We start from the raw sequence: 20111 nt of genomic DNA on the forward strand, positions 1-20111 counted from the left end.
AAATCATCCGGAACAGTTCACTCCTATTACTTATAAATGGGAGAAACTGCAACATGCAATATGGCAGAATAGAGGCTGTGTCCGAAAGCCTAGGCAGCTATCAGGCAATGACTTCAAAGTCTGCAAAGGCAACTCCGGGAACAGTTTCGGAGGCAGTGTGATGTGACGTCGTTGCTAGATTACCTAACATTTAAGTTGTATATTATGGAGAAAAAAAGATCATATACAGTTATGTATAAGTGCTTTAATAATACATAAAGACCTTAATGTCATTGCCCGCCGAAGGTCTGTGTTTCGGAGAGGATAACTGAGAATGGCAGCTATTTTTTACTTAAAAAAAAAAATAATAACAATAAAAGCACTGATGCTTCTTGTTGTAGTCTCCACTATTCTGTAGTTGTTCTGTCTCTTTAGTTTGGTTTTCTACTGTGAAACAATGGCCCAGGCCAGTGCTGCCACCTTGTGGAACTACTGATTAGTGCAAAACCAAGTCATTGCACATGTAGTTACAAAAATCTGATGCGTGTACAACAATCTGTGTCACGCGCACTCTACGCTGTCCCTCGTGTACGCGTAAAAAAACAGAAGTATACTTTGACCTTAAAGGGATAGTTTACCCAAAAATGAACATTCTCTCATTAATTACTCACCCTCATGTCATTCATTTTTGGAACACAACATATTTTTTTATTAAATTCGAGAGCTTTTTGACTCTTCAATGACAGCAGCTGTACTACCATGTGGTACCAGTGTTTCCCATACATTGATTTATTTGTTACGGGCCCGTCACAATTTCAAATCTGACCGCAAAAAATAGTTTGTGAGTGTAACCCTGCTTTGATTACAGACATTACCAGGAAAACCGCTATTTGTGCCATTTCAAAAGCACCTCCTGCTGGCAGAAAATGAACAGCCTGTCTGCTGTTTCTGTTCAGACCAGCACAAATATCGAATTGTTTTTTTACGCAAGATCCAGGGGAAATTACCGCCACACAAAAAGTGTCTGGGGGAAACAGACGGACTGACACGGAAACTAAGAAATTGTTGAATACAGTCTGTATTTTTGTTTATTTTGTGCACAAAAAGCAATCTTGTAGCTTCGTAACATTACGGTTGTGCTGATGTCACATGGACTATTTTAACAATGGACCTTGAACGTGGTAGTTGCGTTGCTGTCTACAAAGGGTCAGAAAGCTCTTGGGTTTCGTTAAAAATATCTTAAATTGTGTTCCAAGATGAACGTACGGGTTTGGAACGACATGAGGGTGAGTAATTAATGGCGGAATTTTCAAGCATCCCTTTAAGCAGTAGTTAAAATGCAATAAAACTTTGTTTCAATGCTTGGATTCCAAGCATAACTTATCATTTTCTGCTCTAACATGGGATTATTTTTGTTTTCTGACATTGAGACCAATTCAGATACTCCTTACATTCTTATAGCCCAGTTTGGTTCTCAAAGTGGACGTGAAACACAAGTAATCGTCTTTTCTTTCATAACTGAGTGAAACAGCTTCTTTGTCACCCTCTATGTGAAATAAACAGTGTTATTTGCTCCTGTGCCTCGTTTAACATGTGAAATGGAGCGCTTTCTTCAACTAGACTCTAGTAGGTTTAGAGGACATCAGTGCCTTTACCTTAAAAGGTCAAGAAAACTCATGATATGGCACTTTAACGTCAAAACTCTGTGGAACCTAAAGTTCATTCAAACGTGCCTACATAGCATAATACGTTATCAAGGATGATCACTTGGGTAAAAATACCCTACTTGGTGCAATTTCCCATTGAACTGTGGAAAACCAGCAGGTTGTCTTCACAGCAGAGAGCAATTTTCCTGAGCCTTGTCATAACATGAGTCCTCCACCTCACTTCTTGTGTTTTTGTCTTTTGTTAAGTTTGCGTCTGGAGTGTGAATCTGATCTGCGTTGTGATGTTACAGGCCTGGTGCTGTCTTCCTGCAAAGTAAAGTTGTTGTCAGAGTACAGCAGTCCCTGTTCCTCCCTCAGCCTCTCATAAACCTCTTGATACAAGCTATTAAGATGCTGCTTCATCTCCCTGATGGAGCGCAAGATCTCAGATTTCTCCCTGAGCAGTTTGGCCCGGAGGCGTCGCAGGCTATCCACACTACACTCCAAATCCAGCAGGACATCAAGCTTCCTTCGACGACAGTTCTGAGCAGCCATTTTGTTTTTACCCCTGCGGCGAATGTCTCTGATAAGTGTAAGCTGAGCCTCATTGAGATGGTATTTCGCTAGCAAGCGATTGAACTCTTCGACGGGTAAGTTTACGATGCGTTCATTGGAGAACGGGATATTCATCAAACGAGCACGTTTCTCATCCCGGCCAGAGAGATGCTCCAGCATTTTGTTTTTTGGCGACTCGTCAGGAAGATCTTTTGGAGGTTTCTTTTGGCTTTGAGGTTGGATGTAGTTATGATCGTGTCCGATGTGCTCGAGCCAAGGAAGGCGATGGAACTGCCTGGCCTCCAAGAAGCTTGATTGGCACATTTTGGTTTGTTCTGGCATGTACCCGCCCACAGCTCCGTGGGTGTATCCGAGATCTTCATCCTCTTCCTTGATATGGGTGTAGCTCACATCTTCATCCTCTTCCTTGATACGGGTGTAGCCCACAGCGCCTTCCTCGGGCACCAAACTAGGGGTTGGGCTGGACGGTGATGAAGAGCATGAAGAAGATGAAGAGGAACTGGAAGATTCAGATCCATTAGGAGAGGCAGGGCTTTGACTGCAGTCCAGGGATAAACCAGAGTCAGAATCTGCTGGGTTTTGTTCTTCAGACTGTGCCTGGCTAAGTTCTTCCAGGGCCAAATCCATTAGGTCAATCTCATCAAGCATGGCTTCTTCAAGTAGAGGATCTATAGTACTTGGCAGGCTAGTCCCAGAAGTCAGAAGGAGGTCTATGATATCAGAGTCTTCGAAAGCTTCGGCATTAGAAGAACTGCCTAAATTGATGTTTGGCACAGAGTGGTTGTTAATGCAACAGGGTTCTTCCATGGCGACAGTGTTTTGTGCTTCAGTGGATCTTGGCAGAGCAGCTTGGTGAAGGCTAACATCCTGATGAATAAAATTTTCCATATTTCTGTCTGAATCACTGAAGGGAGAATCACCTATTGTTTCAGCTGTATCCATGTCCTGTAAAGATAAGAGAAGTCAAATAAAGATCTCTGACTGCCATGTCAATAAAGCATGTGACCTGCTCCATATTTTCTAAGTCTTCGACCTAGAAACATATTTTGAGTAGTCAGTGTCTGTCTTTAATAATATGTTTACTATGTTTTATCTCCAAACCATTGTGAAGAATAATCATTTAAATTGTGGCTGGCTAATTTATTTATACAGTTGAGTTCAAAAGTTTACATACACCTTGCAGAATCTGCAAAATGTTAATTATTTTACCAAAATAAGAGGGATCATACAAAATGCATGTTATTTTTTTATTTAGTGCTGACCTGAATAAAAATACACATAAAAGAAATTCACATAAAAGACAATTACATATAGTCCACAAGAGAAAATAATATTCATTTTAATATTAATACTGTGTTGTCACCTGTATGATCCACAGCTGTTTTGTTTTGTTTTTTGTTTAGTGATAGTTGTTCATAAGTCCAACACAATGCATTAAGAGCTGGGTGGTGGAAACTTTTTGAATTTAAAGATCAGGGTAAATGTAACTTATTTTGTCTTCTGGGAAACATGCAAGTATCTTCTGTAGCCTCTGAAGAGCAGTCCTAAATGAAAAAATATTATATTTAGGCAAAAGAAAAAAGTTCACATCTCGCTTGGTAAGTCTGATGTCAAGCGTCACCTCTTCCGTGACTTCCGGGTCCAAACGCTCTATCAGTTGACACGAGAAAACAACTAACGGTACTAATTATGTGATATAATACTACCAAAAAATTATAATCCTACCCTTTAACTCCATACCGTACATCCCAGATAGCCATACAATGAAAATATAAATAAATAAATATAAAAAATATTTGTGTTTGGGACGCTGTGAGCACGAAGAATGTAGTGTACACTGTTTATCTGAAAATGTTTAGCTTAACTGTTTAATATGAATAAACAGTGCTCATAAATGGCTGCTGAGATAGTATTCTCAAGTGAAATGAGTTGGTGTTTGGACCCGGAAACAGTGTTCGTTGGTGTGTTCTTTGGACGCATTACGTCATCACTTCTGTTCAAAAGTTTTCACCCCCCAGCTCTTAATTCATGGTTTTTACTTCTAGAGCATCAGTGAGCGTTTGAACCTTATGTAATAGTTGCATATGAGTCCCTCAGTTGTCCTCAGTGTGAAAAGATGGATCTTAAAATCATACAGTCACTGCTGGAAAGGGTTAAGATACACACAAAAAAAACCTTTTCTGATGAACAGCAGGCAGTTTAACTATTCAGGACAAACAAGGGGTTCATGAACAACTACCACTAAACAAAAAAAACACAGCTGTGGATCATTCAGGTGACAACAGTATTAAGAAACAAGTGTATGTAAACTTTTGAACGGGTAATTTTTATAAATTCAACCACTATTTTCTTATTCAGGTCAGTACTAAATAAACAATACAATGCATTTGGTATGATCCCTCTTATTTTGGTAAAATAAATAACATTTTGCAGATTGCAAGGTGTATGTAAACTTTTGACCTCAACTGTGTATTGCATAAATGTATATATTTACGACTTTTGATTCTCTGAACTTATTTTCTCTACCCAACGAGCTGTGAATGCTTGACGACTGTTCTGAGGTAAATAAAACGTCCCATGACCACGTTCACCAGCGGTTTTGTTTTGGTCTTTTACGCGGTTGAAACACTGACTGGGCGATTACACGAGAGAATACATTTCAGTAAGTTGTAGTGCATATATCAAGATATCCACTGATGTTCATTCATGTTATTTCATTCGAGTGGTGAAGACTAAAAGACGATTGTTTTGCGTGCTCCATGTTGCTGTTTGAAATGAAGCGGCTAATTTACAGTGATCTTTCACGTCAAAACAGCATTAATTCTTAAATTATGTTCTGACATTGAACTTAAAATTGGTCGTTTTTTATTAAAAACTAACGTTACACAGTTCAAATTCTCGCATTTCTCCACAAACGATTATGACTCATAATGATAGAACGTCTCAAATATGTTCATTCATTTTTCAAAGCATTGATTAACTTCGGGATATAATAACTTACTTCGGTAAGATTTTGTCATTTCATACCTGTGATTCCATGATGGCCAAAACGTCTTGCCATTGTTGCTCTAATGTTGTTGATTCCTGCTCAGGCAACAAGGGTGACATGAGTGGCCTCTGAAAGTCTGAAAGCGCATGTTCTCCTACATTCTGCACATCAGGGCCCGTCAACTGGAAAAATTAATAAGATTTTTATTTTTTTCTTTCTCTCTCTAGTTAAAAAACAATTCCTGCTGCACAAACATTGTCGTAAAAGGATGAAACGTTGCATTCTAGATCAAGTTTTTACCTCTGGATCCCCTGAGGGGAAGTTGGCATCAATAAGATGCAAGCACTCTTCAATGGAAAGAGAAGTGTTGTTGTCCCTTACACCTGACAACTGAAAGAGGTGCAAGTGAGCATGCGGAAATTGTTTAATAAAACTCATATCACTCTGTTATCTGTCAAGGTCTAACAATGACGGCAATGCTGCACTTGGAATCTGGAACGTCTTCATCAAGGTCAGGTGTAACAAGGTCAATTAATAGCTAGAAATTTTGCACAATATGTTCGTTAAATGTTAAGTGTATTTTGTGTCCTATTCACAGTATTTCAGTACTTTAGCTCATTGTACTTCTTTGCAAGTTAAAAAGAATCTAATCGAAATGACAAAGACTAAAAAGTATTATTTTATAGAATATAGTGTGAAACTATTTAAGAAATAGAAATGTAGATATTGTAACTAATTGTATAAATACATACAGAGTTCGTACAAGATGCTTAAAGTACATTTTGAAATTTAAGGTCTGAAAATAGCAATATCCTTGAAGAGGTACTTGAAAAGTGCTTGAATTATTGAAAGACAATGTATCTATGAAATAAAGTTTTTCAGTAAGTATATATCTTTTCACGCAATTAAAAAAACATTGCTTATTTCAGGTAATGTCATAAAGCTAGCAAGCTACGTCAGTAGTAGTACTGACAATGTCGTATAAACATGGCTGAAGATGCAAAAAGTAGAACAAATGAACTGAATCAATTGAGTGAGTCATTTATGCTGAATCTGCTCTGATTGATTCAAACTGGTGATTTTGATCATTCATTTCAAGTGATTCAATAGCAAAAGCCGGATCAAAATAAAACAGCTATTCATTTTCTAACTTCAACATCACTTGTAATGATTTTAAGAAGCACGTAGTGATAAAACAGAGCTTTCGAAACTCAAACTCAAAAAAATTAAACCACTGCATCGCAAAATGATTCACTGTTTCAAAGCACTCCAATCGGATTGTGTATCGTAAATCATTTGTTCAGACTTCAAATTGTGTATCATAAATCATTTGATTTAGATCGGGACTTCAGAGTGGGTTCGCAAATTATTTGACTTAGATCGAGGCTTCAAATCACGTATCGCAAATCATTTTGTTTAGTTTGGGACTTCGGAGCAGGTTCGTGAATCATTTGACTGAGATCGGATCGGGTTTGTAAATCATTTCACAAATTAAATTGTTTAGATTAAATGATTCAAATCAAATGATTACACGATTTGAAGTCTCGATCTAAATCAAATGATTCGCGATACATGGAGTTCGGATCGAGTCGAATAATTTTCGATCGCACTCCAAGTACTGGGCTGAAATGATGTTTGCAAATCATTATTTAGATCAGGACTTCGGAGCATGGATGGTGATTCATTTGATTTAGATCAGAACATTGGAGCAGGTTTGTAAATCATTTGATTCAGATTGGGATTTTGGTGGGTTCGCAAATCATTCGATTTAGTTCAGGACGTCGGAGCGTATTTGGCGAATCACGTTTCCAGAATTTCGTAGCGGTTTCGCAAATCTTTTTTTCTGATTTTTTTTTTTTTTTTTTTTAGAAAACATCAAACAATTAAGGCAGTACAATTATAAAAACAAAAAAAAGAAGAAAGTACACACACATACAAATCCCTTAATAAAATTAACTGAGGTTTTACTATAGTAAAAGTGCAGTGTACTTTGTAATACTTTAGTAGTAATACTTTGCATGTGCTTCACTTTATTTTTGCCACTTTGTTTTATTAGTATATTTTTATTTATGTATTTATCTTGTTTTTCGAATTTGAAAGACATTGTTTGAAAAGTGAGATCTCTGATTGAAGTCCTTGAAAATCAAAAAAGTAGTGCTTGTAAAGTCCTTGAAAGTTCTGGAATTTCATTTTACTGTATCTGTACGAACCCTGTACATAAATATTCAATATTTGGTGCCTTATTGTGAATATGTTCACTGTCATACCTGTAGATCCTCTCCAAACATTTGATTGTGAAATGGATTTGTATTTCTCCAGCTATCCACCATAAACTCATCCTCATCCTCTTCTTCCTCATTAAGCAGGCTGAGAGGTTGGATGCTGGCATTTTCTAACTGCTCCTGGTGGATATTTTGAGGTTCCTGCTCCCAGAAGAAAGACATACCATCTCCCTCCTGCAAATGCAAAAGTAAAGATCATTAAAAAGCACATTCTCTTTTGGATAGGAAGTGGCGGTCTCAGGTATGGCCTATTGCTGCCTTTATGTGCTAATGAAAACTTCCCACTTGTGATTTTGTAATTATGAGTTTGTCACATTCAAGTGCTTTGTTGTCAGAAAGAACGGGAATCCTGGTGGACGGTCCATGCATTTCATTTAATTTCAGTTCACTATTGTCTGTTTCTTGGGGAATATGTACTAAAGCCAAAAGGTATAGGAGATATTACGTCAATATCCAACAGGTTTTGAATAACATTTAGCGTCCCATACATTGGTAACCATTAAAACATTCACTAGCGCTAAGTAATATAATGTTTAATGCATTTTGTTATTATTACATACCAGATATTGTATATAATAATCTGCTCTGTGAAGATACCTACAGAAGTAAAATCAAGGTGGGTGATGTTTGTCCTGGTGATGAAAAATGTGGGTCACTTTTATATATGGAACCCATACATTTACAGACAACAGACAGCTCTTGGCTATAAATAGACCTAACCTTTCCCTATTCTGGAGTGGGATTAATGAAAGCGATTGGTCTCTTGGGTGTCTGTGCTGTTGTTATTGGAAGTCCCCTTAGCCTCCAGAGACCCCTGTGGTTCTTGTGACAAGCATGGAGGTTGACTAATATGTTTTTTGGTATTAGGGGAATAACAGCCCAAATCCCTCCTAGGGTTAGGGTGTCACTTAATCATGTAACCTATTCAGTACACATCAACTTCCACACCTCCATATGCTCAGTCCTAAAAAGGGTTTGACAAGGTCACAGTGTCTGTTTACGTTTAAGTTTATGGTATGTGGAGCAGTGGAAGATGTAGTTCATGTACTGTCCGTTGAGTAGGTTTTTTTAGGGGATGGGCCCAGACACATGATCAGTAGCCGGTAAACAGGCGTTGCGAAAGCAAATGTGCCTGTCTTCTCGGATTGCAAAACAAGCCAGGCTGGTGCTGTGGACGCCAAGCCAGCACACGCTCAGGCATATCTAGCAGCGGTCAAACTTTTAAGTTGGGGTCACAACAAGCCAGCCCGGTCAAGTACAGACGCCCTCGTTTGAACTACAGTGATTCAGACTGTCAGGGGGATTTTCAGTACTGATTCTTGACCTACTAATTGATTTCATTTGTGTTGATCGAATATTATATACAGTTGAGGTCCAAAGTTTACATCTCCCTTTCAGAATCTGCAAAATGTTAATTATTTTACCAAATTAAGAAAATGCATGTTATTTTTTATTTAGTACTGACCTGAATAAGATATTTCACATAAAAGACGTTTACATAGTCCACAAGAGAAAATAATAGTTGAATTTATAAAAATGACCCCGTTCAAAAGTTCACATCGCCTTGATTCTTAATACTGTGTTGTTACCTGAATAAACCACAGTTGTGTTTTTTGTTTAGTGGTAGTTTTTTTGTGCGTCCCTTGTTTGTCCTGAACAGTTAAACTGCCCGCATAAAAATCCTTTATGTCCCACAAATTTGGTTTTCCAGCATTTTTGTGTATTTGAACCCTTTCTGACAATAACTGTATGATTTTGAGATCCATCTTTTCACACTGAGGACAACACTGAAGGACTCATATGCAACTATTACAGAAGGTTCAAACACTCACTGATGCTCCAGAAGGAAACACAATGCATTAAGAATTTGAAGATCAGGGTAAATTTAACTTATTTTGTCTTCTAGGAAACAGGTCAATATTTTGTAGTTTCTGAAGGGCAGTACTAAATGAAAAAATATATATATATATTTAGGCAAAATAACAAAAATGTACACATCTTTGTTCTGTTCAAAAGTTTTCATCCCCCAGATGTTAATGCACAATTTTTCCTTCTGGAGCATCAGTGATCGTTTGAACCTTCTGTAATAGTTGAATATGAGTCCCTCAGTTGTCCTCAGTGTGAAAAGATGGATCTCAAAATCATACAGTCACTGCTGGAAAGGGTTCAAATACACAAAAATGCTGAAAAACCAACAAATTTGTGGGACCTGAAGGATTTTTCTAAAGAACAGCAGACAGTTTAACTGTTCAGGACAAACAAAGGGACTCATGAATAACTATCACTAAACAAAACAAAACAAAACAAAAAAAAAAAATAGCTGTGGATCATTCAGGTAACAACACAGTATTAAGAGTCAAGGGGATGTAAACTTTTGAACCGGGTCAGTTTTATGTTTAACTATTATTTTCTCTTGTGGATTATATGTAAATGTCTTTTATGTGAAATATCTTATTCAGATCAGTACTAAATAAACAAAAACCTGCATTTTGGGGATGTAAACTTTTGACATCAACTGTAGATAATTTAGAAAATTAATTTTTCATATTGGTTAATATATTAGTGGAGACTGATTCGGAAGAGAAGAAATTGTTTAATAAAGTCATTATTTTTGTTTTCTTTGCACACAAAGTATTAAACATAGCAGTTGTGTTGCTGTCTATGCAGGGTCAGAAAGCTCTCTGATTTCATTAAAAACCTCTTAAATTGGTCTTACAGGTTTGGAACGACATGCAGGTGAATAATTAATGACAGTATTTTCATTTTTGGGTGAACTATCCCTATAAAAACAGTTATGTAATCTTTAGCAAATCCAGAGAATCTTAGCACAAAATTGTATGTTCCAGCCCTCAGCTAAACACAGTTAACTAATCATCTAGCTCTGAATTGAACAGATGAGATGTTCAAGATCAAAACAAAAATATTCTGTTGCGAGGAAGGATCATTTTTCTCAAGACTGCATGCTTCTAATAATCCCTAGAGGAAAACATAGTCAACATTCTGATCCGGGAACACCATGCTGCCCGCCAGTACAGGTCAAATGTGCCATAGGGCCAAATTTGCAGCCTTTTCTCCATACCACAAACAGTCTGGCTCTTAGTTCAGAAATAGCCCTGTGGATCATGTGCATGGAAACCTGTCAAATCTGATCTGGTCTGCACATGTGGGGACTTGACAAACACATGGCAACTGTTTCTAAGTACAGGGTCCTTACTCAAGGGGAATTCAGGTTCAGTAAGTGCTATACTGTGTGTGCAACCTCTTATTCTGTTACAAAGCCCACTGGAGCAACAGAAAGTAAAAAGCATCCAGTTGAAATTTCCCTAGCTGTCCCACTGAGTGCACAGCAAGCAAAAGAAAGAGGCTTGATGCTTCTCACAATGTCAATAATGTGGGCACACAGCCAGGGAGACACTCACAGTCACACTAAAAAGACTGGACACTGTGTGTATATGCTGGCAGTCTGCTGTAGGTCATGTGACAAACCAGTTTAACACTGCAAAGGAACAGTTGCCCCAGAAATGTTATTTTACTCACCCACAGGCCATTCAAAGTGTAGATGAGTTTGTTTCTTCATCAGAACAGATTTGGAGAAATTTAGCATTACATCACTTGCTCACTGCAGTGAATGGGTGCCGTCAGAATAAGAGTCCAAACAGCTGATAAAAACATCACAATCATCCACGAGTAGTCCACATGACTCCAGTCATCAATAAATATCTTGTGAAGTGAAAATACAGCAAAAATATGAGTCCTTAATCTATAATATTACTTTCCCTATGACAAAATCATCTAGAAATATGCACAAATCAAGCACCATTTACAAGTGAAAAGAGTCCAAAACAGTTCTAAACAAATATGTTATTTTGATGTGAGAGGACAGCAGAGGATGTATTTTTCTACTGGAGGAACCATTATTATGGATTGTAGACCAGTATTTTAGCTTGAAGGAATGATTCCACCATTAAAAAAAAGCCTAATGGGGGATTTGTTTCCCACAGACACACAGCTTTTCACTTCACAAGATGTCATTTGATGGACTGGAGTCATGTGGATTACTTGTGGATAATTGTGATGTTTTTATCAGCAGTTTGGACCCTCATTTTGATGGCACCTATTCACTGCAACAGATCCATTGCTGAGCAAGTCATGTAATGCTAAATCTCTTCAAATCAGTTCTGATGAAGAAACAAACTCATCTACAGCTTGGATTGCTTATGGGTGAGTACATTTTTAGCAAATTTTCAATTTTGGGTGAACTATTCACTTTGTTACTTACTTACACTTTGTTCAAATAAAATTCAGTCATTAATTACTCACCCTCATGTCGCTCCAACCCCGTAAGACCTTCATTCATCTTCAGAACACAAATTAAGATATTTTTGATGAAATCCGAGAGCTTTCTGACTTTGCATAGACAGCAACACAACTGACACGTTCAAGGCCCAGAAAGGTAGTAAGGACATAGTCAAAATAGTCCATGTGACATCAGTGGTTCAACCGTAATGTTATGAAGATGCAAGAATAATTTTTGTGCGCAAAGAAAACAAAAATGACAACAATTTCTTCTCTTCTGTGTCAGTCTTGTTTGCAAAAATAGCACGATGGGTGAACTGTCCTGTAAGTGTTTTATATCCTGTTACAGTTTTTCAATAAATCATATTAGTTTAACAAATATTACCCTAGATCTGTGACTTTTACTTTGGAATTCTTGAGTCCATAAAGTATTAGTTGCAGTTGTGTTTACAATATTGAAACTTATATAACATGCTAGTATACATGCCAGCGATCATATGTTAGCCCCATTACCCAGAATACTCTGGGTCTCATGAATCTCTCACAGTCAGTAGAACAAAAAAACAAAACAACATGCAACACTCAAGTAACGCATGGAGAGGAAACCCAGCCAAGCTGAAGGATCAGATGTTTGAGGTTGCTTAACACTCAGCTGTTCCTCGGGGCAAAGACAGGGACACATGTGTTTGTCCAACTAAATAACAAAACGGATTTGCATATCCGGACCAGACGTTTCTGGTATAGAGCCAGTGATCTTTGGGTGTGTGTTTACAGAGTTGCAATTAATAAAATTAGTTTGTTTCTTATGTATTATCAATATTTGAATGCATATATATTGATCATGATGTGTAGTGTTCGTTTGTCAAGTATGTCATGTTTTATCAGCTGATAACCTAATAAGATTCACAGGTGAAAACACTTCCTTATTTTGTAGGGCACAAGTTAACTGGAAATCATGCACCATGAGGAAATATAACTATAGTTTAAAGATCAGTTAGATCAGATTTATCAAATGTTTTTCTTCTTGTTCAAGCGCATTTCTGCACTCTGTGAAAAACAAAAACATAAGTACATATCACTGCAGTTTCCAACAGAAATGAACACTAGAGGCGGTGAAACAGCGAGCACTTGTAATTGTTTTCATACACAGTTATGATTAAAGCTCCATATGTTTTGCTTTCCGGACATAACAAGCTTGCTCGGTAGCTCAGCCGCCAGAGAACTGGACTTAGGATGAGGAATCCTTGGGTACGAAAAACATGACTCGCAACAAAAGAGCTGAAAGATGAGCGAAAAATCTAAAATGGCATGCTTGCGATTGCGTTTTTACATCACATCTGCTTTTGTTCATACTATCGAGTAGGTTTAGGTGTTGTGCAGATGGTACGTTATTTTAAAACATCACGGAGCATTAGTTATAGCGCCACTCAATGGACATTTCACATCGAATATGTCATGAAACGTACATGGCAGTATTTCGCATCTTGCAAAAAGTTCCCAGAGGTACGTTTTTGTCATGAGACTAGGTTGTTTTTACACTACTGTTCAAAATTTGGGCTCTTTTTACCATTTTTTTAAAAAGTCTCACCACGTGCTCACCAAGGCTGCATTTATTTGATCAAAAATACTGTAACAAAAAGTCATTTTGAAATATTATTACAATTTTAAAACGTTTTCTATTGCAATATGTTCAAATGTAATTCATTGATGGCAAAGCCAACATTTTTACAGATTTTTCAAGATTTTTTGATGAATAGAAAGTGCAAAACAGCAGCATTTATTTGAAAATAATTTACTGTCACTTCTGATCAGTTTCATATGCCTTGCTCATTAAAAGTATCACTTTCTTTAAAATAAATCTTACCGACCCCAAAATGTGGAAAGGTAGGATATTCGTCAAACAATTTTATTCTAAACTTGTTCTAGCTTTTTAGAAGCTGTAAAAATAAACAACAATGAGAGCCAAACAGCCTTGCATGGAGGGTGTTGCTAGCACCAACATTCCTTTCTCAAATATTTACTTAAACTATTATATAACAAGCCACAAAACAGATTGGCAAAAATAGGAAAACCTTTTTGAAGATTTCACTAGCTTCACTGTTTACCTCTTTAAGGAGTTCTTCGTCATCTAGATGGGTGAGGCTTCTTGACATGTGCCCCAAAGCTCCAAGGGTTTGATTCTCAGCTACATCATAACCCAGTTCTCCTCCATTCCCCAACCTCATGCTTAGCTCGGAGGGTTCCTCCACATCTTCAAGACCTCCGCCTTCCTCAAGAAGACCCACTTGAGCCGGAATGGAGACCATTGTGCCATTGTCAGGCTCCCTGTGGACCAACCATGCTTCCAACTCTGCCGCTGGCACCTGCAGGCGGTCTAAGGAACGAACCCAGTTTAGAAGCCTGCGAGCTGTGAAGAACCCATCTAGATCTACGCTTTTGGGATGTAGGTTATATCCATCCAAGATGTTTCGGAGATTGTGGAACTGGGTCTGAGTTAGAGCTGAATTTGGGCCCAGAATGATTTCGCTAAAAGGGGGCAGGTAGGGATCCACGTCCACACGCATCCCAGCCAGACTGAGAAGAATAGCTACTTGGATCAGGCCCTCGGTGAGGTACTTCTTCAGGTCCGGCATGGCCCAAACCAGTACCAAAGCAAAGAATGAGCAATATGCGATTTGAGAGTGTCTGTGTATCCAGCTTTAGAATTTCAAAACTTTCTCCATGAAGAAAACGTCAGTTTTTGAGTTTTTTTAGTTCATAGATAAACAAAATCACGCAAAATCCTGAAACAGAAGGGAAGAATAATATAAGAATTTACGTTTCACACATTCTCAGTTATTAATGTATACCACCTTTGTATTCATTCATAGTTGAATAACAGAATTTGTTATACTGATTTATCAAAAAATGAGACGTAAAAGACTTATAGATGGAAATCATATTTAAGTTATGAAGGTTAATGAGCAATATCACAGTTTACTGTACACTATAATAGTAAATAGTCTTCTTCAAAATTTCATGTTTAATTTAGTGTTACTTTTGTTTTTTTGGAAATAATTGAGGTTTACTATCAATTTCTGAGTGAGAATTGTTTCTACACCAGGTTACTTAAAGGATAACTCCACTTCCAGAACAACAATTTACAAATAATTTACTCACCCCCTTGTCATCCAAGATGTTCATGTCTTTCTTTCGTCAGTCGTAAAGAAATAGTTTTTTGAGGAAAACATTTCTGCAGTTTTCTCCATATAATGGACTGATATGGTGCCCCATATATATAACTTCCAAAAAGCAGTTTAAATGCAGCTTCAAACAATCCCAGATGCGGTTGTAAATGATCCCAGTCGAGAAAGAAGGGTCTTATCTAGCGAAACGAACGGTTATTTTAATAAAAATAATACAATTTATATACTTTTTAATGTCAAACGCTCATCTTGTCTTACTCCGCCTGGACTGTTTTTGTTCCGGTTCATGACAGTTAGGGTCTGTCGAAAAACTAAAATCTCATGTTCTCCCTTAACTCCAAAATCGTCCTATATCGCTGTTTTACCTTTTTTGTTAAGGGTGTTTGATCTTCTTTGCATGTTCACTTTGCAAAGACTGGGTTGGTACTTTTGCAGCAAGGATGCTTTTGAAATGATTTTTGAAGTTGAGGTAGAAAATACGATTGGAGTTTTTCGACATACCCTAACTGTCTTGAGCCAGAATACACAGAGTTCATGGAGAGAAAGGCAAGACCAGCATTTTAGATTAAAGAGTATTTAAATCGTATTTTTTAAATGAAAATAACCAATCGTTTCGCTAGAAAAGACTGGGATCTTTTGCAACTGCATTTGGGATCGTTTGAAAATCAGGGCACCATATCAGTCCATTATATGGAGAAAAATGCTGAAATGTTTTCCTCAAAACACATAATTACTTTACGACCGAAGGAAGAAAGACATGAACATCTTGGATGACAAGGGGGTGAGTACATTATCTGTAAGTTTTGGTTCTGGAAGTGGACTTCTCCTTTAAGCGTAAAAGCGCGAATATATAATTATACAATGTATTAAACGCATTTTTACGTTTCTGGCTTCTGATTGGCCAGTACACCGTTCCAGTTGTGACGTCAACACCTGTTCGCTTTGAAACAGTACAGCGCTGCAGAGAATAACGTTTTGTTATGTCAAGTATTCTCTAATTAGAGAATAAAAATGTGATTTGAAAGTGCACTTTTATTTTAAAATGTAATGACCGTTTGGGGAAAAAAGCAGCAATGAGCCACGCAAGGCTGTACTGTTGTAAATGCAGTTTGGGTTTTTTTAGTTCAAACATAGGCAGCTGTTACGTCAAGCATAAACGAACAATTTACGGTGAAGACGCGAAACTTCTAGAATGTTCTGTTATCTTGAACACAGCACTCAAGATCATAAACAGCAATCATCAACGCGTGACACTCCCGTTGACCCACTTATTTCTTTCTTCATAACTGGGCAACAGGCGACTGAGTCACCCCATGATGTAATCAAACCGTTTCTCAGGAAATAAACACTGGTGTTACAGGAGGGCTAGAGATGTGGTTTCTTCAGGAAAAAAAAATACAGTTAGCCTACACATTTTAAGTAAGCTAATAAAATATTGAACAACACGCTTCTCTCCTTTAAAATCTCATATTGGTGACGAACAGGATTGATTAATAGCGATTCAACACGCATTTCCTACAGTAAGCGCGTGGCACATGCTTTTAGAAAATAAATATTGTTACTCTGATAAACTACAACTTCGGTATATAGAGAACAAGTATACTGAGAGAGTATATAGAAAGCTATTAGATTCATACCAGTTCGCATATCTCAGCTTAGAATATCTGATGTTTAGATTTAATGCGGTTAGTCAATAAAACATTACCTTGTTTACGGACGAGAGTTCTTGCAGTCACTATACAGGAGTTGAAAGCGGGACACTCCTCTTGGATGATCTGAATCACGCAACTTCACATGCTCTATAATAGTGTTGCGAGTGTATTTATATGGCAGGAGTAACCGGTGGAAAGTATTAGTCTCCTCCCCACCCACATGACGTCACGAGACTTTCGGTTTTCTTTCTGCAGGAGCGCGCTTGCTCGCTCCAGTTGCCAGTGTTCAGAAGAGATTGCAGATTTTTCCAATAATAAATCATTATGTGTTTTCTAGAGCTTTCGTGTTTATCTTTGAACCATGAAACAATTGCCAAGGAATAACTGGCAGGAATAAAATGAAACCATTAGGTACTCAACTATTTTATAACCTACTAACGTACTTATATTGGGTATATGGCAAATTATGCAATGTGCGGTAATATTTAAAGGGATATTTCACCCAAAAACAAAAACTCTGTTATCATTTACTCAGCCTCTACTTGTTCCAAACTTGAATAAGGGAATGTTTACACTAGTGTGTTTTTGTTTTAAAACTTTTGCTATGGTTACGTCTGTCAGTTACACTCCAACGTTTTTGACCGTCAAAAACAGAAACTTTGGAAAACGCTACAGACCCTGTTTTAGTTTGAAAACTCTAAAAGTACCTCTGGGTTGCGTTTCAGGCTACGTTTACACTTGTGAGTTTTCGTTTTAAAACGCATAACTTTCGCTACGGTTATGCCTGTCGTTTGCACCACTCTGGCATTTTTGACCCTCGAAAATTAAGACTTTCAAAAACGCTGCAGAGCCTTATTTTAGTTTGAAAACTCCAGGTTGCATTTTAGGCTACGTATACACTAGTGCGTTTTTATTTTAAAACTCATAACTTTTGCTACGGTTACGCCTGTCGTTTACACTACACCGATGTTTTCGAACCTCATAAATTGAGACTTTTAAAAACATTGCACTCCCCATTTTAGTTCGAAAACCCCAGGGTTTGTTTCAGGCTATGTTTACACTAGTGCATTTTCGTTTTAAAACGCATAACTTTTGCTATGGTTACACCTGTCCTTTACACTACTCCAGCGTTTTCGACCCTCGAAAATGGAGACCCTGGTGAAAAAACCAGCATATGCTGGTAGGTATGTTTTGATGCTGGAATGCTGGTTAGGTGGGTTTTGATGCTGGTTTAAGCTGGTCCTTTGCTGGTTTATGCTGGTCCTTAGCTGGTTTAAGCTGGTCCTTTGCTGGTCAAGGACCAGCATGAACCAGCAAAGGACCAGCATAAACCAGCATCAAAACATACCTACCAGCATATGCTGTTTTTTTTCACCAGGGGATCTTTAAAAATGTTGCAGATCCCATTTTAGTTTGAAAATTCAAGGTCGCATTTTAGACTACGTTTACGCTATAGTGCATTTGCGTTTTAAAACGCATAACTTTCGCTACGGTTATGCCTGTCGTTTGCACTACTCTGGCATTTTTGACCCATGAAAATGGAGACTTTCAAAAACATTGCAGACCCTTATTTTAGTTCGAAAACTCCAGGGGCCCGTTCTTCGTACGTCGCTTATTACATCCGAGATCAAATGACACATCCAAGATGACGTAATCGCGCTAATCATGACCTGGCTAATTCGGTTCTTCGAACGCACCTGTTGTTGATGATTAGTATGGCTGGATTGAGTTATCTGTTGGTTTAAAAGGGGCTATGTATCGATACTCAAAACCATGATCAGCAATGCAGCGATTGGCTGGCGGCAAGACAGCAACGTAATGACATCATACGATTAAAAAACACACCTGACGAAAAACATGACAAATTTCTGGACTTTTATAAGGAAACAGCCAAGCGAACAAAATTACATCATGTTATAATAGATCAATGAAATGTGCACTGTTTTTATTTTATTTTTTTTACATTACTCCCAATTATTTATATTCACGATTTCTAATATTTGTACAGACTTTACATTTTTTTTTATTTCAATGTAATATTTAGCAATTCATTTAATTTTATATTTGAAACAAATTTGCTACGTGACAGCATTAATTAAAATTTCTTAAGGGTCAAGATCTCACGTTATCTGTATCTCATGTGCTCCATAAAGCCACTCCCATAATAGCTGTCATCACACAAATTAATGCACGCCTCTACATTATCTGTATAACATGTGTGTAAGATTCTAATACATTTATAAAGTAATTATTTTATGACGAATAAATCTTTTAATGAGTAAACCTGGCTGTCTATTATAGATTACACATCATTATTATATTATTTTCAAATACATTTTTTTTTAATTATTATTATTTTAAATTATTGTCGCTGGGTCAATAGTACTCTTCTAATAAAGTAGTAGTGGTTGGGACAGATTTTAAGTATCAATTCTGCTTAAATGCAATTTGCTTAGATGCAATCTAATCCTGTTTACATGAAATAAGCCTGCTCTTGAGCAGGTTCAAGCTTAAGGACCTGTTGCTATGACAGTAAGTCCCGGATGAGCTTCGAAGAACCGAACGATCCAAGATCACGCGAAATCGTCAACAATCAAATCCAGCTAACTTAGTTAGCGAGGTACGAAGAACGGACCCCAGGTTTTGTTTCAGGCAATGTTTACACTAGTGCGTTTTCGTTTTAAAACGCATAACTTTTGCTACGGTTATGCCTGTCGTTTACACTACTCCAGCGTTTTTGACTCTAGAAAACCGAGACCTTTGAAAACGCTGCAGACCCCGTTCTAATTAGAAAACACCAGGATGCATTTTAGGCTACGTTTATACTAGTGCGTCTTCGTTTTAAAACATAACCTTTGCTATGGTTATGCCTGTCGTTTACACTACACCGATGTTTTTGACCCTTGTAAACGAAAATTTCAAAAACATTGCAGACCCCATTTTAGCTCGAAAACCCCAAGTTTTTGTTTCAGGCTATGTTTACATTAGTGCGTTTTCGTTTTAAAACGCATAACTTTTGCTATGTTTACACCTGTCCTTTACACTACTCCAGCATGTTCGACCCTCGAAACTGGAGATCTTTAAAAATGTTGCAGATCCCATTTAGTTTGAAAATGCAAGGTTGCATTTTCGTTTTAAAATGCATAACTTTTGCTACGGTTATGCCTGTCGTTTGCGCTACACCGATGTTTTCTACCCTCGTAAATGGAAAATGCAGACTTTCGAAAATGATGCAGACCTCTGGGTTGCGTTTAACGCTACGTTCACACTAGTGCGTTTTCGTTTTAAAACGCATAACTTTTGCTACGATTTGGCCAGTTGTTTACATTACTCCAGGGTTTTCGAAAACGCTGCTGACCCTGTTTTAATTTGCATTTCAGGCTACTTTTATACTAGTGTGTTTTCATTTTAAAACAAAACGTTTACACAACTCCGGTGTTTTCGACCCTCGAAAACTGAGACTTTCGAAAGCGCTGCAGACCCCGTTTTAGTTTTAAAACTCCGGG

At 37.6% G+C, this 20111-nt stretch overlaps 1 protein-coding gene across 1 annotated transcript; it reads right to left on the reverse strand.

Moving 5' to 3' along the window:
* Positions 1-335: 335 nt before the first annotated feature.
* Positions 336-16785, reverse strand: nfe2l1a (nfe2 like bZIP transcription factor 1a). The gene is made up of 6 exons (XM_051106020.1): positions 16659-16785; positions 13874-14551; positions 7458-7646; positions 5491-5580; positions 5229-5372; positions 336-3146 (listed from the first exon to the last, which is right to left on the reverse strand). The coding sequence occupies exons 2-6, from the start codon at positions 14399-14401 to the stop codon at positions 1863-1865; spliced, it is 2235 nt and encodes a 744-aa protein (XP_050961977.1). The 5' UTR covers positions 14402-14551; positions 16659-16785; the 3' UTR covers positions 336-1862.
* Between the last annotated feature and the right edge of the window lie 3326 nt (positions 16786-20111).

Source organism: Labeo rohita, chromosome 3, assembly GCF_022985175.1.
Source record: "Labeo rohita strain BAU-BD-2019 chromosome 3, IGBB_LRoh.1.0, whole genome shotgun sequence".
In the NCBI taxonomy this organism is placed as follows: domain Eukaryota; kingdom Metazoa; phylum Chordata; class Actinopteri; order Cypriniformes; family Cyprinidae; genus Labeo; species Labeo rohita.